At 40.8% G+C, this 13,214-nt stretch overlaps 1 protein-coding gene across 5 annotated transcripts in view; it reads right to left on the reverse strand.

Moving 5' to 3' along the window:
- Nucleotides 1–1,901: 1,901 nt before the first annotated feature.
- The window catches only part of ehmt1b (euchromatic histone-lysine N-methyltransferase 1b), a 29,482-nt gene continuing 18,169 nt past the window's right edge, over nucleotides 1,902–13,214 (reverse strand). For all 5 annotated transcript variants that reach the window (XM_058617804.1, XM_058617806.1, XM_058617805.1 and 2 more), the window contains exons 13-26: nucleotides 12,768–12,850; nucleotides 12,587–12,693; nucleotides 12,392–12,514; nucleotides 11,433–11,534; nucleotides 11,232–11,336; nucleotides 9,774–9,928; nucleotides 8,011–8,181; nucleotides 7,770–7,914; nucleotides 7,197–7,274; nucleotides 6,727–6,842; nucleotides 6,544–6,630; nucleotides 5,672–5,750; nucleotides 3,864–4,039; nucleotides 1,902–3,161 (exon numbers count right to left, since the gene is read on the reverse strand). In XM_058617804.1, the coding sequence (XP_058473787.1) occupies nucleotides 2,972–3,161; nucleotides 3,864–4,039; nucleotides 5,672–5,750; nucleotides 6,544–6,630; nucleotides 6,727–6,842; nucleotides 7,197–7,274; nucleotides 7,770–7,914; nucleotides 8,011–8,181; nucleotides 9,774–9,928; nucleotides 11,232–11,336; nucleotides 11,433–11,534; nucleotides 12,392–12,514; nucleotides 12,587–12,693; nucleotides 12,768–12,850 (1,717 nt within the window). In that variant the 3' untranslated portion in view covers nucleotides 1,902–2,971. The remainder of the gene's footprint in view (nucleotides 3,162–3,863; nucleotides 4,040–5,671; nucleotides 5,751–6,543; nucleotides 6,631–6,726; nucleotides 6,843–7,196; nucleotides 7,275–7,769; nucleotides 7,915–8,010; nucleotides 8,182–9,773; nucleotides 9,929–11,231; nucleotides 11,337–11,432; nucleotides 11,535–12,391; nucleotides 12,515–12,586; nucleotides 12,694–12,767; nucleotides 12,851–13,214) is intronic.

Here is a 13,214-nt window from a genome sequence, read left to right on the forward strand (position 1 = left end):
CTACGAAAACGTCTCCCTTTAATAAAGCCACCAGGGTTTTCCCCAGTTTCTCCCACTGTGGAATGCGGAATAAGCCACTTCCTGTCAGGAACCTCGTTATCAGATCGACCATCTTTGATACTGGAGGAGAAAATTTCACTGTGATTCAATTATCAAAAGCTCTGTTTTCACCGGTTGTTGTCTTCCTGTGGTCTTCAGGAAGACAACAACCATCAGAGTCATCAGAGACCTGAAGACGCTCGTCTGTCCACTCAATTCATTCTCACTGAGCCTGAGCCTAAATTAACAAATCATCACCACACATTTCAACATTTAGTTTTATCAGATTTAGGCGTTTGTTAAATACGTAAGGCTTTAGTTACCTAAAGATTAGCTAAAGACTAACACTAAAGACATATACAACACTTAAGACGTATAGCTAACACTTAAGTCTTCAACAAACATTTGTCTTTAACTAACACTTAAGTGTTAGCTATATGTCTTAAGTCTTCAACAAACACTTAAGTCTTTAAATAACAATTAAGACATATGGCTAACACCTAAGTGTTAACTATATGGGTTGTGTTGTTAGCTAAAGACGTTTTTAGCTGACAATTCAATATTTAACTTTACATTAAAACAATATAGCTAACACTTAAGTCTTTAGCTTACACTTACTTAGGTGTTAAGTGTTAGTCTTTAGCAACACGTAGGTCTTAAGCTAACAATTAAGTAACATTAAACAATATATATAGCTAATACTTAGTCTTTAGCTAACACTTACTTTGGTGTTAGCTATATTAGCTATATCTCTTCAGTGTTTGCACCAAAGTCCATAGAGAAAATCAGCATTATAAGCACATGGTGACACATGAGCTGCTGGTCCGCTGCTGCCCCTTGTGGTCAGTTTGTGTCACTTGAGTAAACCTGAAAGAGAAATTTCAAACACAAAACTCACCAAACAACACATTTGAACTCACTGACGGAGGCAGCAGTGGATCAACAGCTCGTGTGAGCTGTGATGTAAGAATAACTGTTTTTCTCTGTGGACTTTGGTGTGGGAGGGTAAGTGGTTCAACAAAGGGAGAAACACATCAGTTTCCTGTTCGAAAATGGATGTCTAACAGCAAAATGAAGTGGCATAATAATTCCTGAGCTATGATAGACTTAAGTTAACAGATTTTGTGAGGATGGTTTCTTGTTAAGCGGCCAAAATATCCACGGCAGTGAGCCAGTATACACAATATTATGGTGCTAGAAGAATCTCCCTTCAATTTAATGACAGGTGTGAATAAGTGAGTGGGAAATCACTGTCTTTTCCACACCTTTTACCCCTGATCTCGTTCCTAACAAATAATGTTCATTATTTCTTTTAAAAACAAAAAACAGTTGTATCTTCTCACAGTTTGGAACGAGCTGTGGCTTTAAACTCATTGAAGCAGCAGAGTGGGAGGTGTGAGTCGAGCTAAAGACGCCACAGCTGCTCTCACGCGTGAGCGCCAAGTCTGTCAGAACTGAGCCGCTGCTCCCTTTCTGTGAGGTCGTCGTGACTTCAGGGCGTCAGCGGCAACATATTTCGTCGTGTGACGAGATAAAAAAATAAATAAAAAAAAACCCTGAAACACCTGAGACATTTTCAGGAGATGATATAAAACCTGCAGCAGGTAAAATACATCAGGATAAATTAGTCATAACTTAGACACAGAAGTTGCTGGTATGTTGCTGCCTCGTGTGGTCACTTTGTGAAAACAACAAATGTCAAATTCACAAAATAACACACTTCAAGTTACTGACGGAGGCAGCAGTGGATCGACAACTCCTGTGTGCTGTGATTTTCTCTATGGGGTTTGGTGCAGGGAAAGTGAGTAGTTTTACAAAAGGGAGACACAATTCAGTTTGCAGTGAAAGTACATCAGGATAAATGGATTAGTAATAAATTTATTGAAAAAAGGTACAACCAATTTAAGATGAATGGTTCACGGTCCAGAAATATGTAACAGAATGAAGAGGAAGTGCATTTTTAGACCCTTTTTTTTCTTCCTCCTCCTCCCCCTCCCTCCCTCCTCATTTACACCTTTCAAAAACTCTGCACAACAGTCACTGCGTTTACTAACAACATTTAAAAAGACAAGTTTTGGCGTCTGTTGGCAAAAAGAGAGATGAGACAAAATTAAAATCTACAGCGACTACGATTAAAAAAACAAACGTAAAATGTTCTTATTTTACAAACTATGTAAAACAAAAGTAAAAACCTTTGTCAGCACCATATAGTTCTTTTTCTTTCTTTTTTTAAATCTCCATTTCCGTCCAAAATTGTGGCAAAAAAATCACGACACATGCTTTAAAAAAAAAAAAAAAAAAAATGTTTTTTCCTTCCTTCACACTTTACTTTGTATTTAAACTAGAAATGCCTCGTGTGTGAGGAATGGTACAGCGTCGTCCTCATGAAAAAAATCACTTTTTCCACATCATTTCGAGTCAAATCGCTGATATTTTTTTTTATTGAAGCAAACGTCGGACGTTCGGTCGCAAAAACACGGCAAGAAAGTGACACAAAAAAAAGAAAAGGAAGAAAAATAATTCCCGCATTTATCCGCTAACGTTTGCTGGAATGGTTTGGTGATTAACGAGTTTTCGACGCAGCCAAATTCCTTTTTTGTCGCATCTGTACGACAAAGTGATGAGAAAAACGTGCATCATTTCTCCCTCCCTCGCTCGCTCACTAAAACGACGTTAACGAAATGTAAAAGACTGTTCGCAATCATGTCGATGTCCGGCAATGTGCGACACTGCCCCCTGCTGTTGGGTTTGTAGGTGGCAGCAGGTGGAATAACGGAGCAGTGACAGCAGTGTGCGTTCAGGGTCCGAGCATCACTTCAGTTCAAAGTCAACAGCAAAAAAAGTTCATCGTGTGTTCGGACGCCAGCGGCGCCCCCTGGTGTGTCCGTGGGTCCTGTGCGTGTGGTTGAACGGTAGTGTGAGGGGGGTGTGTTTACGAAGGCCTGGGCGGGCTGTTGGAAGAGCTGGTGTCGGGTGACGCCGTGGGCTGCTGCTGCTCCTCCGGCGTGCTGTCGGCCTGCAGTGACGCCATGGCCGCCGACGAGTACTTGCACTTGGACGAGCCGCATTCACAGTTGAAGAGTTTGCTTTTGACTTCCCAGAAGTGGTCGCCGTAGTGAAATCTGCCAAGGTGACAACGAGATAAGTGTCAAAGTTACTGAAAACCGTGAGTGTACATATTCAGCGCCCCCTGTGGTCAGTGGGGGACAACAATATTTACTTACATAAAGTCTACACGAGATTTAAAATGGTTTTAGTGTTTTATTTCAACATTAGACTGATTTTTCTCACAGGGAAACGAAGTTTTTTAACTGCTCACTCTCCCACACCAAACCCCATAGAGAAAATCAGCGTTTTAACAACACAGTCACACAGGAGTTGTTCATCCACTGCTGCCTCCATCAGCGAGTTCAAATCTGTAATTTTGTGAATTATGTGTTTGAAATTCATTGTTTTAATTTACCTCAGTGACACAAAGTGACCACACGAGGCAGCAGTAGAGCAGCAGCTCCTGTGTCACCGTGATTTTTATATGGGGTTTGGTGCGAGAGAATGAACACAAACTTCAGTTTCCAGTCAAAAAAAAGGTTTAATAGTGAAATGTAAGGAATGAAAGCGGCTAAAAATCTGGTTTTCCTTTACACAGGGGTTCAAACACCTTCTCCATGATCAAAGTCAAGCACTTTTCAAGCACTTTCAAGGCAGACACAGCAGTGGACCTGTGTGTCCCTGTGAGCTTAAATTGCTGATTTTCTCTATGAGGTTTGGTTCAGGGAGAGCGAGACACTTTGTGAACAAAAGGGAGAACAAAGTAATCCACAGACCCGAGCTCCTCTCCAGCTTTGATGTTTTCACTGGCGAAGAAGGCGATGTGTGGGAATCGCAGGTCCTGGTGCGTCGTGAACACGCGGCACGCGAACAGGTTGGGCTCGCACATGTGGTTGAGGAAGCGGCTGACGTTGCCGTAGAAACGGGCGTCTATGCAGTACAGGTCCTGTGGCTGGAGGAGAAACAAAGGAATCAGGAAAGACTGAGGAAAGAATCAGGAAGGAATCAGGAAAGACTGAGGAAAGAATCAGGAAAGAATCAGGGAAGACTGAGGAAAGACTGAGGAAAGAATCAGGAAGGAATCAGGAAAGACTGAGGAAAGAATCAGGAAAGACTGAGGAAAGACTGAGGAAAGAATCAGGAAAGACTGAGGAAAGAATCAGGAAAGAATCAGGAAAGAATCAGGGAAGACTGAGGAAAGAATCAGGAAGGAATCAGGAAAGACTGACAAAAAGAATCAGGAAAGACTGAGGAAAGAATCAGGAAGGAATCAGGAAAGACTGAGGAAAGACTGAGGAAAGAATCAGGAAAGACTGAGGAAAGAATCAGGGAAGACTGAGGAAAGAATCAGGAAAGACTGAGGAAAGAATCAGGAAGGAATCAGGAAAGACTGAGGAAAGAATCAGGAAGGAATCAGGAAAGACTGAGGAAAGACTCGGGAAAGACTGAGGAAATAATCAGGAAAGACTGAGGAAAGAATCAGGAAAGAATCAGGGAAGACTGAGGAAAGAATCAGGAAGGAATCAGGAAAGACTGACGAAAAGAATCAGGAAAGACTGAGGAAAGAATCAGGAAGGAATCAGGAAAGACCGAGGAAAGAATCAGGAAAGAATCAGGAAGGAATCAGGAAAAACTGAGGAAAGAATCAGGAAAGACTGAGGAAAGACTGAGGAAAGACTGAGGAAAGAATCAGGGAAGACTGAGGAAAGAATCAGGAAGGAATCAGGAAAGACTGAGGAAAGAATCAGGAAAGAATCAGGGAAGACTGAGGAAAGACTGAGGAAAGAATCAGGAAGGAATCAGGAAAGACTGAGGAAAGAATCAGGAAAGACTGAGGAAAGACTGAGGAAAGAATCAGGAAAGACTGAGGAAAGAATCAGGAAAGAATCAGGAAAGAATCAGGGAAGACTGAGGAAAGAATCAGGAAGGAATCAGGAAAGACTGACAAAAAGAATCAGGAAAGACTGAGGAAAGAATCAGGAAGGAATCAGGAAAGACTGAGGAAAGACTGAGGAAAGAATCAGGAAAGACTGAGGAAAGAATCAGGGAAGACTGAGGAAAGAATCAGGAAAGACTGAGGAAAGAATCAGGAAGGAATCAGGAAAGACTGAGGAAAGAATCAGGAAGGAATCAGGAAAGACTGAGGAAAGACTCGGGAAAGACTGAGGAAATAATCAGGAAAGACTGAGGAAAGAATCAGGAAAGAATCAGGAAAGAATCAGGGAAGACTGAGGAAAGAATCAGGAAGGAATCAGGAAAGACTGACGAAAAGAATCAGGAAAGACTGAGGAAAGAATCAGGAAGGAATCAGGAAAGACCGAGGAAAGAATCAGGAAAGAATCAGGAAGGAATCAGGAAAAACTGAGGAAAGAATCAGGAAAGACTGAGGAAAGACTGAGGAAAGACTGAGGAAAGAATCAGGGAAGACTGAGGAAAGAATCAGGAAGGAATCAGGAAAGACTGAGGAAAGAATCAGGAAGGAATCAGGAAAGACTGAGGAAAGAATCAGGAAGGAATCAGGAAAGACTGAGGAAAGACTCGGGAAAGACTGAGGAAAGACTGAGGAAAGGGAGAGCGTGTTCACCTTGTCGTCCAGGCTGAACAGGTAGGCGTCGTTTTCCCTCATCTCTGCTTCTGCTTCAGAGATGATCTCACCGACGTACCTGTGCAAGAAAAACACCAAAATAAAAAAGCATGACGACATGTCAGACACTTCCTGAGCCTGGATTATTTTTAGTGGTACAGATTAAGCCCGTCTGCTTAAGCTCGGCTGCCACGTTCTCTTCTTTCTCACACCTTTGAAGGCCACGTTTAATCCAAGAGTTAAAGATTAAAATCTAAATCTAAATAAACAGACGTGAAAGCTGAATAGTTCTGACTATGACTCTTTTATAAAGTTACTGCACTTAAGTGTCAAAGTCATTGAGTGAGTGAGTGTTTAAATGTATTTAAGCATAAATGTGAGCGTGTGAGTGACTGACTGAATGCGTGTAAGCGTGAGTGAGTGAATTGTCTTTCAACAGGAAGGTTGTGGGTTAAATTCCTGCCTCTGCTCGTCTATATGTGTCCTTGAGCAAAGACACTTAACCTCATGTTGCAGTTGTTGTGTGAATGAATGTGTGAATGGGTGAAAAGTGTCGTGTTAAAGCAGCTCATGAAGATAAAATACAGACCATAATAGCAACTCTTCTACTTCTGATCTTATTTGGTAGTAACGAGTAACAGAGTAAAGAACTGATCGGAGGATTTTGTAATTAACAGTAACAAAGTATTTGTACAGTGTTACTGTTACAACACTGATTTTACTGTAATAACTGTGAGTTTGTTTCACAACATTTTCTCATCAATGTTTATTTTGTGAGTCCTGGTGAAGTACTTTGAAGAGCCACAAGGGGGAGCTGCGTAACCACAGCACAGAGCTGAGGAGTTCAGAAAAGCTGTGAAGAGTGGACTCACTCGCAGACGAAGCTTCCCTGTGGTATGTCCTGCAGGGCCCGCACGCCCCAGCCCTTCTTACTGGTCCTGAAGAGCTGAAGCCTGGTCCTGGAAGAGCCATAAAGAAAGAAAAAAAAGACTTCCGAGTCAGAAAATCCAAATCTAAACTGCAGGAAAGTGTGCAGAACATTAGAAGAATTTTACCTGAGTCCGTTCTGCACCACGCGGTTCTTGCAGGTTCTCCAGCAGGAGCACGCGTGGTTGCACTCGAAGATGAGCGGAGGCTCCTCACGGCAGAACTCAGGGAGGAGACGACCGTTCTGAACGCAAGGTTTTAACAACATTTACCACTTCAGTCAGGTTAAAAACCTCTTCTTTTTCTTACTTTTGTGTTGTTTAGAGGAGATTAACAGAGTCTGAATCTCACAATCTCTGTTTTTGTGAATTTTCTCAAATAAAACTGTTAAATCACGATTTAATTGCATGTGTGAGTCAATATAAAGGTAACTGCGTGAAATGAATCGATTGCAGGCTCCTGAATCTTATTGTGGACAAATTCTGATCTCAACAAATCATCAGAAAATCCTTAAACGTGTGTTGGTGACGGCATCAGCCAGTTTTATTGGAAAGAAGCATAAGAATGTGCAATAAAAACAGTAAATAAAAGTCTTTACCTTGTCGTACCAGCAGCGCAGACTGAGTTGTCCACACATGCAGATACTTGCTGAACAATCTTCCTTACAGACACAGTACTGCAAAAAAAAGAAGAAAAACTGTCAATTCACACAGTAAAACACTTGAAAGTGATCATTTAAGTGATAGTTTAGGATTTCTTAAGTGTTTGCCACTTAAACTTCACTGTTACACAGACATTTCCAGCAGGAAACTGAAGTCTGTGTCCGCTCTGTAAACCACTCGCTCTCCCTGCACCAAACCCCATAGAGGAAATCATTGATTTTACATCACAGCACACAGGAGTCGTTAAATCCACTGCTGCCTCCATCAGTAAATTCAAACGTCTTATTTTCTAACATTCGGGCATTTGAAATCCCGACCAGCAGTAGACAGCAGCTCCTGTGTCCCCTCCAGCTAAAATCGCTGATTTTCTCCCTGGAGTTTGGTGTGGGTTTATATAAACTTTGGTTTCCTGCCAGAAACAGCTGTCTAACATATTTTTAGGACATTGCAGATGTAAGCGGACATGGATTTGATTACGTGCCACACCTGCCCCGAGTTTTCTAACTCACCTGTAAGTGTGTGATGTTCCTGTCGATGTTCATGGGGGAGGTGACGCAGTTCTCGCCGATGTATTTGTAGTTGTCTGGGTGAGGTTCACTGTCGACCGAGTTGACACATGGAATGGGAACCTTCTCCTGGCCCAGAGCGACGTCGCTGCACACAGAGACACACACAGGTGTCACAGTGAGAGGCTGACAACAAAGAGGACACTGCAGCGTGGGCCCTGCTGATAACCATGTCATTTCCAACCTGTGCAGGACTTTCTCCTCGGCTCGACTGGGCCTGGCGTTCTTGGCGTCTTGCTCCTTCCTGTTGGCCTGCAGAGCCGCCCAGGCTTTGGAGCTGTGGCCGCAGCAGTCCAGAGGAGTCTCTCCTTCACGGTTCTTCAGGAACACATCTGCTCCGCGAGACAGGAAAAGCCTGAGGAGACAAAGAAAAAAGGATTTTATCCACAATAACACAAGATTCACCGAATAAAATCAACATCAGCTCAAGTCTACAGTATCTTAAGAACAAGTTCCCATCTGTATCTCTCAGTGAGACTGACTTTTCTAACAGGAAACTGAAGTTTTTAAAGCACACACTTAGGGCTGGGCGATATCTCGATATTTTTTTTATATATATCGATATATTTCTAAACAAGATATAACACGGGACAATATCGCTTGTATCGATATTGTTCATTTTGCGTTAAAATGACAATACACAGGCCGCAAGTTCGCACCTATTTCTCCTCTCCCTGCGTCCATACACACGCACGCACGCGCACACACACGCACACCGGGGCGTCGCACCCGTGGGGGATGTGGGTGTTCCCAGTGAGAGGGTTCAACCCCCACACTTTTTGTGCAGTTTTTCCTCAGTCTTGCACAAACGCCTGACTACAGTCGCTCCGTTTCTGCGTTCTCTTGGTGTGTCAAACCCAATTAAGCATTCATTTTCACAGATAAATTTTTTATTTTATTAGTCATGTTTGTTCCACTTTTATTAAGTCTGTTTTTATTTCTGTTAAAATTGTAACAGTATTGTATTTTTGAATTAATTACTGTATATTATTGTCATGCAGGACAGAGATTTGTTTTATTTTTTTCAAGGAGCATTTTTATTTCAGTGACCTCTGACATTTGGCATGTAGCTTAAACTTATAATGGACTGTTTGTTTATTTTTTTAAAGGGTTTGCCTCTGGAAAACATTTGATCTAATATGCTATAATGCTTTGGGGGGAACCCCAATTACATCACAGAAAAAATATTGTATTGCCGTTGTATATACTATTGTAGTATTGCTGTTCAGCAAAAAATATCAAGACATGACTTCTAGTTTATGTCGCCCAGCCCTACACACATTCTCCCACACCAAACTCCATAGAGAAAATCATCCTGTGTCTCACTGCTGGTCTACTGCTGCCTCGTGTGGTCAAACAAAACAACACATTTCAAATGCTGAATTCACAAAATAACACATTTGAAGTTACTGATGGAGGCAGCAGTGGATCCACAACTCCTGTGAGCTGTGATGTTAAAATCACTGATATTCTTTATGGACTTTGGTGACACAGATCGACACAATGAAACTATTTTAAGTTTCCAGGTGGAAAATGTTGTTCCAACGATTTTACGGTTGGAACAAGGGCCTTTCTGCAGGGAGTTTGCATGTTCTCCCCGTGTGTGTGTGGGTTCTCTCCGGGTTGAGATGATGACTGACTGACTGACTGACTGACTGACTGACTGACTGACTGACATTTGCTTGGTCCAGAAAATATCGGAAAATATTGACCTGTGTTTCTCAAACCATGTTTTTAAATGTCTTGTTTTTGTCCACAAACAAAAATCAGTTTTAATGATTTCTTTGTTATGTGGAGCAAAAACAGAAGTTATTTCACATTTAAGAAGCGGAAAAATCAGAGAAACTTGTTTTAATTAGTAAAAAAACAACCACTAAAATCGATATATCAGTGATTACAAATGCAACTTCTTCTTCTCGTGTTTGTTAGTCGTCCTCTGTAACTCACGTGACACACTCCAGGCGGTTCTCTCGGGCAGCGATGTGCAGAGGAGAGTCTCCGTGGATGTTGACGACGTGCAGTCGGCAGCGAGCGTTCAGCAGCAGCTGCGCGATCTCCACGCTGCCGGAGAACGCCGCCCAGTGGAGGCAGATGTTCTCCTCCTGGAAATAACAACATCATCATCATCACATAACTCATAGACTTAGCAGAGCAGCCATCATGAGGACACAGTAACAACAACTACATTAACAACAGTAACTACAGCAACAACAGTAACAGTAACTACAGTAACTAAAGTAACTACAGCAACGACAGTAACAGTAACTACAGTAACTAAAGTAACAACAGTAACAGCAACTACAGTAACAACAGTAACTACAGCAACTACAGCAACAGTAACAATAGTAAAAATGGTAACAGTAACAGTAACTACAGTAACTGCAGCAAAAACAGTAACAACAGCAACTACAGTAACAGCAACTACAGTAACAACAGTAACTACAGCAACAGCAACAGTAACAACAACACAAACAATAACTACAGTAACTACAGCAACTACAGTAACAACAGTAACTAAAGTAACTACAGCAACGACAGTAACAGTAACTAAAGTAACAACAGTAACAGCAACTACAGTAACAACAGCAACTACAGCAACAACAGTAACAATAGTAAAAATGGTAACAGTAACTACAGTAACAGTAACTGCAGCAAAAACAGTAACAACAGCAACTACAGTAACAGCAACTACAGTAACAACAGTAACTACAGCACAAACAATAACTACAGTAACTACAGCAACTACAGTAACAGCAACAACAAAAACTACAGTAACAACAGTAGTAACAGCAACAATGGTAACAGTAACAACAGTAACTACAGCAACAATGGTAACAGTAACTACAGTAACTACAGTATCAACAGTAAAAGTAACTACAGCAACAATGGTAACAGTAACTACAGTAACAACAGTAACTACAGCAACAGTAACAGCAACAATAGTAAAAACAGTAACAGTAACTACAGCAACTACTGTAACAGTAACAGTAACTACAGTAACAACAGTAACAGCAACTACATCAACAGTAACAGTAACTACAGCAACTACTGTAACAACAATAACTACAGTAAGAACAGTAACTACAGTAACAGCAACAGCAACTACAGTAATAGTTACTACAGTAACTACGGTAACAGCAACAGTATCTACAGTAACAATAGTAAAAACAGTATCAACAGTAACAATAACTACAGCAACAACAATAAATACAGTAACAGTAACTACAGTAACTAAAGTAACAACAGTAACAGCAACAATAACTACAGTATCAACAGTAACAGCATCTACAGCAACTACAGTAACAGTATCAACAGTAACAACAGTAACTACCGTAACTGTAACTACAGTAACAACAGCAACAGTAACTACAATAACGATGATTCCACAGTAAAAACATGACAAACCTTGTCCCTGATGCTGATGTCGGCTCCTTTGGACAGAAGCAGCTTCACCTGGTCTGCATGTTTGTACTCTGTCGCCCAGATCATCGCCGTCCACCCTCCGTCGTCCTGAGGACAAAAAACAACAACAAAGAAGTGGTATGCTTTTACTTTTTATATTATTGCTTAAATCAGTGTAAAATATAAAGAAAAGCACAGACTGACCTGACAGTTGATGTTGATGAGTCCTGTGTTCAGCAGGTGCTCCACTATGTTGTAATGACCCGACTTTGCCGCTAGGTGGAGACACGTGAATCCTTCAGCATCCTGACAACGACAAAAGGGTTCATTTAAAGACTGACTTATGACATTTTAACATCAAATACACATATGTGGGAAAGACACATTTGTTTGTCTGACAGCTACTAATATAAGTAGAACAAGAACAAGTGCTTTTCTCGTCTTTATCCTTTATTTATTTCTAATATTTATTTGTTTCTCCCTTACTTTACAATAAGGTACATTCAATAACATTGGTAATAAGCATTTATAAAGCTACTGGTAGTTAACAGAATACGCTTCACTTAACTATAATTAACCATTATTAACGCTCTTTGTGACTCTTATTGTGGAACATGTTGCCAACCGTACAATAATAAGGTCACAAGGAACATTAATTAAGATTAATAATGGTTAATAAATGCTTATTTATTGTTAAGTAAAGCTTCTTCTGTACTCAACATTTGAACATTTGAACCCTAACCCATTACATTAAGGCTCTGAAGGAGCATTCATTAAGAGGAAAGTATGCTTATGTAATCTTTATTTCGTGCCATTATATATAAATGAAGCGTCACTTAAGGGAAAACTAGTTTTCCTCTTTACAGACACAGAAGTCTTTCATACACTTTAACTAAAAGAAAATAATTTACACTTACTTTAAACGTTAATTAACTGATAGTTAACAATTATTACTGACATTTACTGTAGCTTTATAGATCGTTGCATAAAATATGAATTAATAACCATATTAAATTGTTATTTGCCTTAGTAAATGCTTAGAACAGCTTTAAAAGATGCCAATAATGTTAAAGTGTTATTATTTTGCTCTTTTGCTCTTGAAAGTGTTTAAAAAAAGGTCAGACCACAGCAGTGTGGTCATAATGGGTCTTGTCGTGGTTCACCTTGTGTGTGGCGCTGGCTCCGGCTCTCAGCAGATACAGGACGCTCTCCATGTGGTTGTTCTCGCACGCCTCCATCAGCGGCGTCCGCTGGTCGTCGTCGCACATGTCCAGGTTAGCGCCGGCCTGCGGGAAGAGGAGCAATGCTTTTACTGCGTCCGTTAATAAGAACACACCTGCAGATGACGTGGTTCTTACTTGAACGAGCATGTGACAGATGTCTTTGTATCCTGCCTCGGCCGCGGCGTGAAGAGGCGTGCGCTTGTTCTGGGACTCCATCTTGAAGTTTGGGTCGATGCCGTCCACTGGGAGGGAAATGAGATTTTAAACATGGAGGCCCAACCCTTCAGAGGAGAGGTGACAGAGTGAATTTATTTACCCAACATCATCAGGACCCTCTTGAGTTCTCCCTGTTTGGCCGACAGGTAAAGCTGTTTGGGATGAAAACGCAGCTTTTTGGGCCTAAATATAAAAAAACACAAGAAAGAAAGACAAATATAATCAACACAAAGTTAGTTTTCACTTCTCCTGATAAACAGTTTCACACTGCATGCTGCATTTTGACGAAGGGGCTTTTATTCTGAAAATCAGGTATACGTTCAAACTTGTTCAAACTCAAATTGTCCAGCAGAGGGTGCTTTCAAAGGCGTCCTAAAACCCAGGATTTCTTTATAAAAACTCTTATTATTATTATTATTATTATTATTATATGAATCTTTCTAATACCACAAGACTGCAATCTGAAAATATACAATTACAACAATAACTCAATTCATCCATTATTAATTGACTACTAAATTAATCGTCAACTAAAAAACAAGTTTTC

This window comes from Solea solea, chromosome 19 (assembly GCF_958295425.1).
Source record: "Solea solea chromosome 19, fSolSol10.1, whole genome shotgun sequence".
NCBI classification, from domain to species: domain Eukaryota; kingdom Metazoa; phylum Chordata; class Actinopteri; order Pleuronectiformes; family Soleidae; genus Solea; species Solea solea.